Source organism: Hibiscus syriacus, unplaced genomic scaffold, assembly GCF_006381635.1.
Source record: "Hibiscus syriacus cultivar Baekdansim isolate YM2019G1 unplaced genomic scaffold, ASM638163v2 tig00110258_pilon, whole genome shotgun sequence".
NCBI classification, from domain to species: domain Eukaryota; kingdom Viridiplantae; phylum Streptophyta; class Magnoliopsida; order Malvales; family Malvaceae; genus Hibiscus; species Hibiscus syriacus.
In genome coordinates, this window is record NW_024062649.1 from 805,405 (window position 1) to 823,133 (window position 17,729).

Genomic DNA, 17,729 nt, shown 5'->3' on the forward strand with positions numbered 1-17,729 from the left:
GAAGAGATAAGAGCTTTACTTAAGGCGTGAGCAAGCAACTGCAGTGCTTTCCCACCGTTTACCAACCAACCTTCCTTGGTGTCCTCCATAGCCAGGCTATAGCAGAGAGGTGATCAGGTCTCGAGAGAGGCTCATCACCAAGGCAGGCGCGGTGCTGATCAGAATTGTCGTGACAGAGCCCCCGGTTTTGGGATTCGTTCTTCCTTTGTTCTTAATCTCTTTATATATTTGCGGTTGTATTAAACGATGATACTTGGATGACTTTTTTATAGCACCATGACTGTCTTACTTGGTGTTAAACTTTGTTTTGCCTAAACAATTTTTTCCTGAGTTATGAATGATGAATTATGTTTTTGCTCATGACTGTTTTGTTCATTGTTTGAATATTTTTCCTTGACACTGTAAGAGCATCGAGAGATCGCCTGGGGTTTTGGTAAAACATGTATTGGCAAATTTAAGAGCATCGAGAGATCGCCTTTTGTTTAGATAGTGATTCTTAGATTCGAGAGATTTAAGATAGATCTACATGAACAATGGAATGAATCCGGTATGGTGAAGTTCTAACTTGTCTACCTTAGAGATAAGGAGCGGGTTTTAATCGACTAAAAGGGATAGACGCTAGAGTAGGATAGACAACGCCTATAGTTCACGCTGAGAGGTATTGCTACGACAACAGTCTGATAAACCAATGGTTGTAGTTAATGCTGAGGAGTATTACCATAGCAACCGTCTAAGAATACCTAGTAATCCTGTCGGGCAGCTTAAGCAAGTCATAATAATTCATTCTAGACTTAGAGTAATTTTTGTCAATACAAAAGTTTAGCATAAGTGCTCTGTGATAAGTCTGAATATGTGAGGTTGTTCGCATTATATTTAAATCAACACTTGTCTTTGTTTTGTTTTATTCCAGTATTCTGCATATTTATTTTTCCTCGACCAAACTTTTATGCAATCATTATATCACTTCCTTATTTTATTAATATTACTTTTTAAGTTGAAAATCTAGTAGGAATTAGTTCGTGACAACTAGTTCTAGTTGTGGTAAAGATAAATTTCTCGACCAATCCCTGAGGAGACGATAACTCACTTACCCTATATTAGTTGATTCGATTGTGTATACTTGCACAAAATTGCTTGCCTTAGCATATACTCGAACTGAACAAATCCCAGCACTGTGATACCTATAAACTGGTCAAATCGATGCACTTCAAAGGTATGCACACTTCAAAGGTATTTTATTTCTATATTGAAATGATATCAAGAAATGTCGACGTGCTCGATTCGTGGTTCAAAACCCTTATGGGCGGTACAACATATAGGTTCATAAATGTTTCCATAATTCAAATACATACAGTACCACCATTCAACTCAACTTGGTCATATAATATAGTCATTTCGAGAAATTCAAACGTGTAAAGTACCTTTGGTAATTTAGTCTTCGAGTGTTTGCTTAGGAAATAGAAATTATAGGTCATTTTTATGTTTGACATTGATTTATTCATTCCAGAGCTTAAGAGTATTTAGTTATTCTAGGGCTTGAATGTACTTCGAGTCATTTTACACTTCAAGGGTATTTCAAAAAGATCAGTAATTTAATATGTGATTCCAAGTTTCATGTGTACCAAAATATGAGTTATCAGGTCTTCTCCATTATCATAGTCATCCATAGTCTTTTTTTACACTTTAAGGGTATTATCGTAATTTCATTCAATTCTGTCAGTGACATTACTTCCGATAAATTAGGCTTCAAGTGTTTATTCAATAATCAGAGTTTATAGGCCTTGTGTTTTCTCTGGTGTTTAAAACTGATTATAAGATATTTTCCAAATAAATTAGGGTTAACAGGTGCGTCATAAATTTTATCAGGTCAAAAGAAAAACAAATTCTCGGGGTAATTCCACTATCAGGATCAATACATACCATTTTTACAACTTAAGGGTATTTTCGTAATTTCTTAATCAAGTATTCCCCGAATTTATCCTTTAAAGAAATTAATCAGAATTTTGGATTCTGAAATCGATTTATTATTACATAATCCATGAACTTAGAATTATTTCCGATCGATCTACCAATTTCTTTTGCGAGCAATTTGTGTCTTCGATAGTGTTCTGTCTTTATTCCATATTCAGTTTAAGTCCAATGATAATTAAAGACACCTAATTGACTAATCATTTACATTCATGTATTTACCAAGTATTAATGTGTTCTGAAAAGCATAAGAAAGGTAGTAAAGTATTACCTCGATTTATGAGTTATATCAATCAACCATTTAAACTCCATTCGATTTCTCTCAAACTTTAATTCCATGTCACATAGTGTCTCAGATATATAGAAAATGAATTTACATCAAAAACTGAACTAAATTGAATAAACAAATTTGATTCCGAAGATAAAACACTAAAAACGGCTTACCGAGCGTGAATTTGGAAAAATAAACTTCGAATTCAGACTCAGAATGTCGAAAAACATAAAATATAACTTTTCGGAAAATTTAACTTTTTTAGTCAAAGTTAGTGGTCAACGGTCAGACCAGTCAAAGTCAAAGGTAAACGGTCATAGCGATCAAAGTCAATGATCACACTAGTTAAAGTAAACGAACAATAGGTTGGGTTGACTCATTTTGGGTCAAACAGACCCCGTTTAGACCAGTTTGTCCAATTTAGGTCGGTCCAAACCGACTGGAGCTGTTCTAGAAGGTTTTCAGAGCAGGGAAAGAAGCCCACGTGCACGTGGAGGCGTGTAGTGGCGTGTGGCGGAGGGGATGAGCTCGGGGTGGTCGGTCGATTACTCCACTAGCAGCTACACACCATTTCCAACCAAAATTAAGCCAAAAAAATCAACCCAACCAAGCCAAAATAATCGGAAACATCCAGGACTTACCCACGCCGGCGATGGAGGGAAATCAGTGGTGACACAGTGACTCTTCAGTTGGGCCTTGACTGGGAAGATGCGAGGAGTCTAGCTGAGGTGGCGGTGAGGTGAGCCAATGACCGAGGTGACAAAAATTAGTGAAAAACGAGGTGATGGGGGATTTTCAGTGATGCTTTGGTAGACTTTCCACGGAGAATAATGACTTCTTCTGACGTTATGGTGGGTGGGTTTTGATCAGGCTTCGATGGTGCTTCACCTGGGGGTTAGTGTCGTCCACCGACAAGCAGAGACATAGGAGCATTGAGGGGTTTTAAACGACTGCTATCTCGAAACATGCGAAGCGGTGGCTGATTTTGGTGAGAAAATAGATGGGGCTGGGTTGTGGGAGGATGTCGATTCGTTCGGTGGTGTTATAACACCACAATGGCTATCGGATAGGGCGAATCGGCGATCGTAGGCTTGAAGACAGTGTTTGTCTAGGATGGGTTTGGGTTTTTTGAGAATTTTGGGGGTTTGATTCCCATTTTTGGAGATTAAAAATCCCAACCATAAAACTTAAAAAAATATTTTTACCCAATCCCATAAGCTACAGTAACTTAGCTTAGGTGGTAAGGGCTAAGGGGAAGGTTCAAGAAGGCACGAGTTCAAAACCCCTTAACAACTTCATTTGATTTTATTTTCTTTAAGCAGCCAAGGGAAAAGGGTAAAATCAAGGTTCAAGTCCATGAACTTTCTTAGAAACTTAAATAATAACATATTATTTCAAAATTTCATAATTTAGTCCTTAAATTAACTTGCTTTAATCCATTAATTAGCCTCAATATTTTTGTGGTGTGACAACTCTCCTCCACTTAAAAGAATTTCATCCTTGAAATTCACCTGACTCAGAGAGAAACGAATCTAAACTTTATCCAATCCTTATTCTTACAATCTTCTGTGAGATTATAATTTCCTCTATTAAACCTTAACTAGTTGAATATGCGCTCTCATCAGAATTCTCCCTTATTGTAATTCAAGAATATGAACATAATTATTCTTGTGGAAACAATTTGAACTTGGCTATGAGGTTTGCTTCATAGAGCGTAACATATTCCAATTTCATTTCTGGATTTGGGTCAGAATTTCCAATATAAATAACTCTCACATTACTCGTGATGTACTTTACAAAATTTGGACAAACATTACTGGTATTGTTTTTATGAATAGGTCAAGCCCTAACAGATGGAAAACTTAGGTTAGCTTATTACACCGAGGAACTCGACCTTAGGGTTCTGGCTTAGAGAAATAAAATTACAGTCTAGGGTCATGTACTGACCAGAAATCCTATGACAGTTGACCGATCGGTCTATCTAGAAAAACTCGACTCAGCCTAAGCTCTAATACCACTAAATATAACACCCACATATCGATGTGGGTGACCTGATCCGATCTGAGGTTCACGTTAGGTCCAGTGGAACGACCCAAAGTAAAAATCCAATGAAAATTTAATTTTTTTGTTAAAACTTATAAAATCATAAAATAATTTATAAATAAAATACAAGTTCAGGAAACCATTCATATATTACAAATATAATTAAAATCATACAAGTTCATACTCATTATAAAAATCAAATGTGACATACATGCCCCCTAATTACACTTCTATTGTACTCCTCATCCCAAGCCAAAGGAACTTCCACTACAGATGTCGATAGTTGCGTCAGATCAATTCTTTTAACCTAAAATAGAGAGTAAAAGAGTCAGCTTTGGGAAGCTCAGTAATACAGAACTACCAAGTGATGCTGAAGGACATGCAGATAATTGGCAAGCATAAAAGTTTCATTATCGATTCAGAAGTCTATAGGTTTTTCAGGGTGAGCTGGGGTTTCAGCGATATTTCTTCGAGTAAAAGACATGAAGATTTCATTTCAAAGGAAACATTCAGAGGACCAAGTTTTTAGGAGATCAAAATATGATGTCTAGTATGTTCCAACAAAACAGAGTAACGTATATATATCCTTTAAAAATGTTAGTGGTTTAAAATATATTTTAAAATCACAATAATACCCCCCAATCGAAAACCTTTATGCAATTTCCCTAGAACTGCATCCATAAAGACTTAACCTATGTACACAGTAAATGAGCCAACTTAAGGGAATACATTGGGGCCTATGAGCCTACCCAAGGGTCTCCTTAGGTCCGTAAAGAATTACCAGCTTGATCATATGTGAACCTCCATACTCAGAATCCTACCCATACAATATCCAGTAGAAAACAGATTTAACAGTAAACAGTAATATTAGGATTTTGATCCAATAAATTCTCATAAGAGTGACAATGGAATAAACCATATATCTGCCCTCCACCCGTACACCATATGCAGTCCCATGATTTACCCAAGAGAGTGCCTTGGGGCCTGAGAGCCTGCCCAAGAAAGTTTTTCGGGTCATCGGAGTCTACCCAAGGGTCACCTTAGGTCCGTAAGGAATTAGCATCTTGATCAGAGCTGAACCTCCATACTCCAGCCTACCCAGATAATGTCTCAATAAAACATTCAAGTAGTAACAAGTAAATCCTATGATCCATGATTCATGAATGATTATATTTTCCAGTGAAAACGGTAATCAGATAACACATACCATGTAGCCATGGTTCATAAGCCAGTAAATCAATAAATCATAAATTTCGGTCAAACGCATTTCAAAATAGATAAAACAGTCATGTAGTACACAGGGAACACACTAGAGGATCCAATTATTTTCTGGAGGTACTTAGAAATTATCAAGTGGGGACCATAAAACTTCTATAATTTAATAGGATTTCAGAATTAATATCCCTATAAAAAAAGGGTTTGATAGCTAACAGAGTCATCAGTCATTCAGGAAGTGATTTATCAAGATTATATAGTATTCAGATATTTTTCGGAGGCACTAAACAATCAGGAAGGTACTCAGAATCTTTTGCATCAGAGTTACTTAAGATTTAAAATATGACATGAGTGATTCAATTATTTATAAAATCAGGGGCATTTTGGACATTTGGTTCTTGGAGAATTATTAGTAATTTGATCTAATAAGGGTGAAACGACGATTCATGGTATTTAAGATTCGTGTCAATTATCAGGATATCGAGTTAACTCGAACTGAATAAATCCTAGCACTGTGAAACCTGTCAACCGGTCAAATCAATGCACTTCAAAGGTATTCACACTTTAACACTGACAGCTCTTGTCGAATTGATTGTCTTTAGAATCATCATTGTATGGATCTTAGGGATACGAACATATATTCCAATGGTATTTATTTTATTTCTGTATTGCAACGATATCAAGAAATGTTGACGTGCTCGATTCGTGGTCCAAAACCCTTAGGGACAGTACAATATATAGGTTCATCAGCGTTTCCAAACTAATCTAAGTCCTTCACTTAATTCTAGGTCTTTTAGGGTACTTAGGTCATTTAGTAGTTAAATCTATCCCGATCACTTCGGAGTTCCAGAGTAATTCAGTTGTTTCCATAATTCGTACATACAGTACTTTCATTCAGTTCAACTTGGTCATATAATATAGTTATTTCGAGAAATTCAAATGTGTATTTAATTCAACTTCGGTAATTTAGTCTCTGGGTGTTTTCTTAGGAAAGAGAAATTCTAGGCCATTTTGGTATTTGAGGTTGATTTATTCATTTCAGAGCTTAAGGGTATTTAGTTATTCCTGGGCTTAGACATATTTCGGGTCATTGTACACTTCAGGGGCATTTCAAATAGATCAGGAATTTAATCGGTGATTCCAAGGTTCAAGTGAATCAAAATATGAGTTCTCAGGTCGTCTACACTATCATAGCCATCCATAGTCCTTTTTTTACACTTTAAGGGTATTATCGTCATTTCATTCAATTCTGTCAGTGACATTACTTCCGATAAATTAATTTCAAGTGTTTATTCAAGAATCAGAGTTTATAGGCCTTGTTCTTTCTCTGAGGTTTAAAACTGATTATAAGATATTTTCCAAATAAATTAGGTTTAATAGGTGCGTCATAAATTTTATTGGGTCAAAAAAATAGGTTCTCGAGGTAATTCCACTATCAGGATCAACACATACCATTTTTAAAACTTAAGGGTATTTTTGTAATTTTTAATCAAATATTCCCCGTATTTAACCTTTAAAGAAATTAATCAGAATTTTTGGATTCTGAGATCGATTTATTATTACATAATCCATGAACTTAGAATTATTTCTGATTGGTCTACCAATTTCTTTTGCGAGCAATCTAAGTCTTCTACAATGTTATGCCTTTATTCTATATTCAGTTTAAGTTCAATGATAATTAAATATACCTAATTGACCAATCATTTTCAATCATGCATTTACCAATTATCAATGTGTTCCAAAAAGCATACAAAAGGTAGTAGAGTATTACCTCGATTTACGAGCTATATCGATCGACCATTTAAACTACATTCGATCGCTCTCAAACTTTAATTTCACATCCCATAATGTCTCGGATACATAGAAAACAAATTTACGTTAGAAACTGAACTAAATAGAAAAACCAATTTTTGATTTCAAATATAGAACACTGAAAAATGGCTTACCGAGTGCGAATTTGGCAAAAAGGACTTCGGACTCGGACTCAGAACGTCGAAAAAAGTAAAATATTACTTTTTTAAAAAATTGACTTTTTGGTCAAAGTCAACGGTCAGACTAGACAAAGTCAACGGTCATACTAGACAAAGTCAACGGTCATACCGTTCAAAGTCAACGGTCAGACCGGTCAAAGTCAACGGTCAACGGGTCGGGTTGAATTGACTCGGTTCGGGTCAAACAGACCCGGTTCAAACCGGGTTGGCTGGTTGAGGCCGATCCAGACTGACTGGACCAGTTCAAGAAGATTTCCAGAGCAGAGAAAGAGGCACACGTACACGAGAAAGCGCGTGGCGACGGCGACGGGCTCGGGATGGTTGGTCGATTACTCCACTATTAGCTACACACCATTTCCAACCAAAATTAAACCAAAAACATCAACCCAACCAAGCCAAAATAATCGGAAACATCCGGGACTTACCCACACCGCCGATGGAGGGAAATCAGCAGCGACACAGTGACTCTTTGGTTGGGCCTTGACCGGAAAGATGCGGAGAGTCTAGTTGTGGTGGCGGTGAGGCGAGCCAATGTCTGAGATGACCGAAATTCGTGAAAAACCGAGACGATGGGGGGATTTTCGGTGATGCTTTGGCAGGCTTTCCACGGCAAACCACGACTACTTTTGATGATCTGGTGGGTGAGTTTTGATTACCATTTTTTGTGATTAAAAATCCCAACCATAAAACTTAAAAAAAATATTTTTACCCAAACCCATCAACCGTAGTAACTTAGCTTATATGGTAAAGGCTAAGGGGAAGGTTCAAGAGGGCACGAGTTCAAAACCCTTGAACCACTCCATTTGATTTTATTTTCTTTTACCAGTCAAGGGAAAAGGGTAAAATCAGGGTTCAAGTCCCTAAACTTTCTTGGAAACCTAAATAATAACCTATTATTTCAAAATTTCATAATTTAGTCCTCAAATTAACTTACTTTAATTAATTAATTAACCTCAATAATTTTTGGGTGTGACACTCACACTGCCATCACCATCGTCACCGACGACTAAACCCTGACCCTCGATTCATACTCACAATTCATCATTCATCCCAAATCATGAGAAGACTATTCGAACACCTATCTCTGGTCTCCATAGTTAGTCGTTAGTGACCGTCACCATCGGTACCAGTAGGAGCTTCACCCCATTTCGACCAAAACCTCGCTAGCCACTTACTGAGACTCCCTCTGCTCACCGTGGAATGGGCCCCGAATGCTATGGCTTCATACTTTTCACTAAACCTTTTCATTTCTTCATTTTGCAAACATTTTCCACTGATGAATAAAATATGGGCCAAAGGAAGAGGCAGGGCACCGCCATCATTCAACCATTTTTTCATAATTGTATTGACGAAACTGTTAGCTCCTAAGAACAACCGAAATAAGGCAAGAGAATGGTGAATTGGCATTTTGAAAAATTTTGTGGAAGCAACCAAAAAATAGAAAAATTTGCACAATGATTTAGAGTGGTTCGACTTCTAAATCAAGTCTACATCCAATACCTTAGCATCCACACTAAGGATTTCTCAAATCCACTAGATTTGTTTATCTTTAAAGACAAGGTGTAACATTACAAACACTTCAAGGTGTATACCCTAAAACCTTGAATACACACTCTCCCAAATAGTAAATACAAATAAAGCAAACAAAGAGAAAACTTCACAAGGCAAATATGTTTGCACATATTAAGCACTCACCCAATACAAACTTGAGCAAAATAAACAATGTAGCTCACAAGTGTGTTTACAACAAAGAATTTGAAAAAATAAGCACAAAGGAATACTTTGATGTTGGTAGGTTGATTTAATATGGTTCTTATTTACCTTGGGCTGCTTTGACCTTTAATTTATATCTTCTCCATCAATTCTAGTCGTTGGGGATCACTATAGCCATTACCTACAACCAAAAACATCATTTGATGCATAAGGGATAGATGGAGAATCTGAGTGTCGCACGAAATTATCAAAGTGACTACTTTTAAAAAAATATCATTTAGAAAATAAAATATATATAATCATTAGATGTAACATAAATAAGTATAATTTAAATTTATAAAAGGTTTAATGTAAAAATAAGTGCTTATAGTACACCCAAAGTTAACTTTAAGTGCCTAAAGAATTTTTACGTTAAAAATATGTGTCTAATGTTTCCAACATTACAATTTTAGGTTCTTACACTGTAACAATCGTTGAAAAACCGTTATTTGACACGTATCATGTTTGTATTTTTTTTTGATTTTTTATTTAAAAAATAAAATTATTATTTTTATAAAAACCTTAAATGTTTCACAAATATCAGAAAGACCCCTAATATTCTTAAACCTCAACTAATCAACACCTTCACCGGAAGCTATTGTAGTTGTCGTTGTCGTCAATGCCATACCCGCTGCTATCGTCGAAACTTCCTCAATAGTTGCATATCTGTTATCCCCGACGGTGGGATTACTTAAACGGCATGGCATACATTAGGCACTAGTGAGGTGGATTCCATTGACGATGGCAACTTATGATGGTCGGTAGTGGGTTGAGGTGCGTGTGGTTTGATGAATAGTGAGTCTTTAGAGTAAATACTACCCTTATAGCGTTCTAGATTAATTAAAAATCCAAGAAATTAACGATGGGCATGGTACACACTGGGCACTAGTGAGGTGGATTCCATTGACGATGGCAACTTACGATGGTCGGTAGTGGGTCGAGGAGAGTGAGGTTTGCCGAATAGTGAGTCTTTAGAATAAATACTACCATTTGTAACACTCTAGATTAATAAAAAAATCCACAAAATTAAGCAGTATATAAAAACGTACATGAATTTATATATACTTGCATTGAAAAAAAAAACGTGAAAGATTCGTAAATGCATGCGTCCAAAAGTAAACTTGATTTTTCTTACCTTTACTCACTCAGGACAGGCAATTTTGGACCACATTCTACATTCTTTAAGATAAGAATTATAAATTTTTTAGGGAATTAAAATAAAATGTTGTGTAACATTAGATTATAAGTTTGTAATTTCTTAAGAGTTTATGATATATATATATATATATATATATATATATATATATATATATATATATATATATATATATATATATATATATTACGTTTGATGGCTAAAATTTTGTTATTTCATTAAATTATAATTTTTCATTTTAAAAGAAAATTATACTAAAATTTTCCCATTTTGAAATCACTGGTTTGTCTATTTGGTATGTCTCCTCGATAAATAAGAGACAAAGTTACCTGATTTGAAAATTAAAAGAATTTACTGTCTATCTAAATTTAAAATTTAAAGATTAAATTTATTTTATATAATATATAAAATTATGATAATCTAAATTATTGTTAGACAAAAAAATTAAGAGATAGGTTAGGACTCACTTATACAATATAAATTTTTTTTAGTTTTACATAAATTTAGACGAGTAAAAATAGACAACTAAGGTTAACTTATTTTTTTGGGTGAATATCTTCTTATTTCTTATTATTAGTCTCAGTCGTTTATTTTAACTCATATTAAATCCGTATAAAACTAAAATATATATATATTGTTTAATTGAATCCTATCTATATTGAGAATTCACGAGAATTTATAAAGTTAAGTAGTATATAGAAACATGTATGCTCTATATATTCTTGCATTGAAAAACGTGAGAGATTTTTAAATGCATACATCCAAAAGGAAAGCTGATTTTTTGTTCTTTACTCACTCACATGCAGGTAATTCTAGACCAAGTTCTTCATTCTTTAAGATAAGATTTATAATTTCTAGAGATTTAAAATAAAATGTTGCGTAACATTGATTATAATTCTATAATTTCTAAAGGGTTTATAAAAAAAATTCGAAAATTTATTTGAAGGAAGGTAAGAATCAAGGAAAGCGAAACAAGAAAAACCAAGATTTATTCGCTCTTTTTTCTGTTTTCTTCGAAGCATTCTGTTTTTTTCTTCTTTTTTTCTCTCCGCTCTAAAAAATTTCTGCACTGAATTTTCTGCATTGCTCGAACCAAATTGCATTAGTTTTTTCTGTTGTTCAAACAAGGTAAATTCCTAGACTGTTTTGTTCGATTATACATTGTATTTTTCGAACAGTTTTTTCTGGTTTTTTTTCGGAATACTCTCACCTTTTTCCTGCAAAAAGGGTAACAAAAATAGGGAAAAATAAAATAGGCTCGGGTTTAAACGGGGTGAAATAAAGAAAAGGATAAGGCTCAAAATGGTTCATTAAGGGGAAAATAAATAAAAGGGTAAGCTATTTTGTTTGGGAAGAGAAATGGGTTTAATCCTAATGCATTTATCACATTAAAGCATAATAATCAAAATGTGTAGTCTCAACAAGAATCGAGTTACAAGTTCTAGAATGCAATCAATTAGTTCGGCACACTCAATTGAAACAAAGAGCAAGAATAAAAGATATGCTCATTAAGCTCAAAACTCACATGAAACGAGTAGTACTTATTCGATATGTTTGATGTTACTGTTCATGTCGAGATGTATTGCCGTGACATTTTTATCTGTCAGGTTCCAGATAGCATAGGATCACTTTTAGTAAACTCTGTCGAGCAAATAGTTACAAATTTAAAGATTAAATTTATTTATATAATATATAAAATTATGAGAATCTAAATTATTGTTAGACCAAAAATTAAGAGATAAATTACTATAAAATACGTATTCGTACCATCTTTAAATAAATTATAATTTTATTTTTATTAAACGAAAATATAATATGAAAAAAAATTGAATATGTTTATCATGTTATTATATTAAGATAGGTTAGGACTCACTTATACAATATAAAATTCTTTTAGTTTTACATAGATTTAGATAAGTGAAAATAGACAACTAGGGTTAACTTTTTTTTTTGGGCGATTATCTTCTCATTTCTTATTATTAGTCTCTTTTGTTTATTTTAACTCATATTAAATTTATGTAAAACTAAAAAAAAAATTATACTGTTTAATTGGATCCTATCTGTAATGAGAATTCACGAGAATTCATAAAGTTAAGTAGTATATAGAAACATGTATGATCTATATATTATTGCATTGAAAAACGTGAGAGATTTGTAAATGCATACATCCAAAAGGAAAGCTGATTTTTTGTTCTTTACTCACTCACATGCAGGTAATTCTAGACCAAGTTCTTCATTCTTTATGATAAGATTTATAATTTCTAGAGATTTAAAATAAAATGCTGTGTAACATTAGATTATAAGTCTATAATTTCTAAAGGGTTTATAAAAAAATTTCGAGTTTGATGACTAAAATGATTTTATAATTTCATTAAATTAAAATTTTATATTTTAAAGAAAATTAGACTGAAAAATTACCATTTTCGAACCATTCGCTCATTTGTTTGGGCTGTTTTATGGATAAATATTGATAGAGACAAAGTATTTAAGCTCATCGTAAATAATTTTATAAATTATAATTTTATTAGAAAAAACATTTTAAATGGCTCTTCATAAATAATATTAAAATACGAATTCAATAAACATTGAAGCTCATCGTAAATGTATTAAATTAAAGAGAGACGCTCTAGCTATATCCATGTAGGATCAAAATAGAGCTTAAAACAAATCCGTAAAATTCAATGTAATTGCAGCAATATCGATGCTGCTACAAACTTATTTTTGTTCACACTTACCAAAATTCTGTGTGTTCACACACAATCACTAACGCCGACAATAAAAACAATGGATATAAATAGGTAGGACATGTTTTAATGTTATAAAATAAATGGCATATATGCTCAAATAAGTGTTGATATGCATTTGTTTGAAGTAAGGATTAATTTCATCACTAATGCCGACAAATCAAGACCATGAATGTCCTGATCCTTTAATTTATATAAATTAAGTGGCGTTCTACATTTCCTTCCTTACAATGATTCATACGGCGTCATTTTAATGCTCGATTGATCATTGTTATTATATGCAAATTCTGCAAGCGACATATACTTTTCCCACGATCCATGAAAATCAATCACACATACTCCTAACATATCTTCCAGAACCTGAATCGTCCGCTCAGATTGGTCATCAGGTTGAGGGTGAAAAGCAGTGCTAAAGTTCAATCGAGTACCCAAAGCTCCATGTAAAGATTTCCAAAATCTCGAAGTAAATCTTGGATCTCTATCAGAAACCATTGAAACTGGTACTCCATGCAGTCGACCTATCTCCTTGAGATATAATTCAACCTATTTATCCATTGAATAATCTGTTCGAACAGGAATGAAATGTGCAGTCTTTGTTAGGCGATCCACAATTACCTAGATTGAATCCTTTTTGTTTGGTGACAATGGAAATCCTGTTACAAAATCCATCGTAATTCTTTCCGATTTCCACTGAGGAATAGAGATCGGTGAGATTACTTCAACGGCATGGCGCACACTGGACACTAGTGAGGTGGATTCCATTGACGATGGAAACTTATGATGGTCGGTAGTGGGTCGAGGTGAGTGAGGTTTGCCGAATAATGAGTCTTTAGAGTAAATACTACCACTTGTAACATATAGATTAATAATAAAAAAATCCACAAAATTAAGCAGTATATAAAAACATATATGAATTTATATATACTTGCATTGAAGAAAACGTGAAAGATTCGTAAATGCATGCGTCCAAAAGTAAACATGATTTTTCTTCCCTTTACTCACTCACGACCGGCAATTTTGGACCACATTCTACATTCTTTAAGATAAGAATTATCCATTCAAAAAAAAAAAAACAAGACAAGAATTATAAATTTTTGGGGAATTGTTTTTTTGCGTTTTGATGGCTAAAAACGTGAATTATCCATTCATAAAGTTAAGTAGTATATAGAAACATGTATGACCCATGCATACATCCAAAAGGAAAGATATTCTTTGTTCTTTGCTCACTCGCAATCAGGCAATTCTAGACCAAGTTCTTCATTCTTTAACATAAGATTTATAATTTCTAGAGATTTAAAATAAAATGTTGTGTAACATTAGATTATAAGTTTATAATTTCTAAAGGGTTTATGCATGTACATACATACATGTCTATATGTATACATGCATCAAAATATATATACATGCATACATGTATGAATAAATTATACATACATGCATGATACATAAATACATACATACATATATTATGCATTAATAAGTTATTTATACATTACACATATATATCAATTAATTCATTATACATTAATTATACATACATACATTATACATACATATCATTATACATTATACATACATATCAATTCATACATACGTTATATATAGATATCAATTCATACATATCAATTCATAATATATCATACTTACATTATACATTATAGATATTTAATCATACATACATACATTATACATTAGCTTAATTAAATTTATTTAGTTTATTTGATTGTAATTTTAGTGTACTAAATTATAATAAATTTAATTTGTATATTTTTAAATTTTGTTAGTTTTCATTATTTGTTAAGTTACTAAATCTTTCAATCTCATGTTTTGATATTATCATAAGTAAATTTATGTTTAAATACATATATTAAAATTTAAGTTAAATTATATTTAATTTATTAATTAATCATTTTATCAAAATAATGAAATAAACTTATTGATATTTAAAGTCGTTTTATATAATCTAATCTTTAAGTTCTTAATTTAATGATCAATAAATAAATTATTTGATAAAACTAATTTATTAGTGATAATTAATTTTTAATATAATGACCATAATTAATATAAAAAAACTAAATTTATTAATTTAATGATATAATTAATATTTTATTTTAAATTTTGAAGAATTATTTTATTATTTTTATCATCTTTAAGTTCTTAATTTAATAAAATTTTTAAATATATTTATAGACTATAATTTATAAATATAAAAAGTAAATATATTAATTTAATGATCATAGTTAATCATGTACCTTAAATCATGAAGATGTATTTTGTCACATTATAATATAATAAACTCATAATCTCACAAATCTCAACTTCATTAATTTTAACTTACAAGTAAATACCAAGTCATGTAAATATTAGATCAGTTCAATAACAAGACGGATCATTTACATATTGAGTTAATTACATACCAGATCATAACAGATCATGTTGATAATAGGTCGGATAATATCAGTTATTTACCAGGTTAATCTTTGGTTTGGGTTCATATCAGGTCGAATGCAGGTTGAGTTCGGTTATCACATTATCATATTCAATTCGGGTTCAGGTCATTCTCAAGTTTGGTGCAAGTCGTAAATTTCCAGGTTCAACTCGAGTTCAGGTCAACATCAGTTTAGACTCGAATTAATTTTGGATCATCACCACCCCGGGTCACAAACAATTCTGACTCAAGTCCATTTTAATCATTTCTACATGTCGAGTTAGCTTTTTACGTCCCTCACCAACTCATAACTAAAAGATAGCATACATGATTTATATATAATCACATTAAACAACGACAGAGATACAATGCCACTGCTAGGCTATGCGCGCGACATTTATTAATTGCAAATAACTAAAAGAAAACGTAAATACATGCTTCCATGAATGAAACATGATCTTATTCTGCGAACAGACACATTCCCGCTGCTGAAGTTGTGTGTATAGTTTAACTCACTCCAGCTTCTCTTCTTTGGATTCAAAGACGACCCTGGAGTAATTGGAACCAGTGAAAGTGCCACCTTGAATTTCTCTTATGACGGTGGTCCCATCATAAAGAGTGTCCCTTTGCATAAATGTGAAGGGAACATCGCACAAACCTTGTGATGCAATTAGACTAACCGTTGTCTTAGTCATTGCCGGCACTTGAATTGTGTGTACAGCTCCTTTAACAGAGGAGAATGTTGTGGTCTTTTCCCACTCGACTCCTGATTGAACTTCGCTCGATATTTCGATCCCTCCTGCTGCAACGAATGGGTAACTAACCGATGTACTGGCTTTCATACCTAACGTTAGAGAAGACATAGTGTTCCATGTTCTAGTACCGGTGTCTGTATACGAGAGATTCACTACTAAAGTGTTGGGTTCTTGGGTATAGTTACTAGCAGAAGTTCTGGCCACCACGAGGATTGTTTCGTCGTAGACCCTGGCATTTTCAATACTATAGTTGATACCATAAATTTGTCGCCTCAAGACAGCCTCTTCCACAGTTAATCGGGATTCGATATCGACAGACTCGATTGCTGCATTCAGGCAGCTTGTATTGTTTTCGGCTGTGAGTCTTTTGCAGAAACGATTGTTGCCCAAGTTAATAAGAGCTATGGTCTTATCGTCAACTTTGACCGGGCGAAACAAGGTGTCTCTGTTGTTGCTGCTGGTGTCATCAGAGTCTGCCCAGATCCAATTCGGACTACGCCTCCAGAACTTTCCGTTAGAAACTTGCTTGATGCGGATGGTTCCGTCGTTGTTAGGAAATATCTCGCAATGCACGGTTGGATCAGCCATGTCATCGGCTATAAACTGCAAAAACGGGTAGCGGCCCTTGTTTAAATAACGAACACACATGTACTTTTCGTAAAATCCTTTGAAGGCCACGTACTTGGGCAGAAACAATATCGAATTCCAATCAATAATTGTGAAGATATCAGCGCTTTGACCATCGAAAACCCTGTAGTTTGCCAACACAGAACGAGTGTATGTCGGATTGTTCCACTTCCATAAGCATAAGTAGCATCCTGAATGGACATGCCTGATTCGGCCCGTATTCTCGGCGGAGTTTACAGAGATAAACTCGAACAACGTGCATGACTCCTTGGATTGATCTTCCTCCTTCTTGTCGGCGGTGGCAGTAATCCAGTACTGGCTGCTTGTGCTTCCGGTGAGGGAAAGATTTTGGGTTCGTACCCAATATTTGTTGTTTTGACAGCTTCTTATATGCATCAAGCCATTTGTGTCGGAAAGCTCCACTTCAAACTTAGCATAAGGGTTCTGAGCCTGATTTTCAAAGAATCGGAGATAGCCATCGGTGTCTCTGCCATCACGGATATAGCTTAAGTAATTAAGCTTGTCCATGTATCCAAGGACAATAAACCTCGGCAATATCACTGCCATTTTCGCTCTGTAATTAAAATTTGAATGGAAGATCTCTTGGTGTGTTTCACTCTTGTGCTTGCTTACCACAACCACCTAGACTAGCTATTTGTACCGATAATCAAGGGTAATACTGTAAACCAACCAAAATATGTTTATTTCCGAAGTTTGTTTGAAATGTGAACCTGACAAAATTAGGTAAATATGCATCCAAGTTCTTCTTTCACAACCAG

The 17,729-nt window shown here is 33.8% G+C and overlaps 2 protein-coding genes across 2 annotated transcripts in view; one reads left to right on the forward strand and one right to left on the reverse strand.

Moving 5' to 3' along the window:
• LOC120115122 overlaps positions 1–17,578 on the reverse strand; it is a 99,203-nt gene extending 81,625 nt beyond the window's left edge. Inside the window, exon 1 of the mRNA XM_039135883.1 lies at positions 16,413–17,578. Within this exon, the coding sequence (XP_038991814.1) occupies positions 16,413–17,517 (1,105 nt within the window). The 5' untranslated portion in view covers positions 17,518–17,578. The remainder of the gene's footprint in view (positions 1–16,412) is intronic.
• LOC120115123 overlaps positions 1–17,729 on the forward strand; it is a 65,628-nt gene that overhangs the window by 43,218 nt on the left and 4,681 nt on the right. The window lies entirely within an intron of this gene.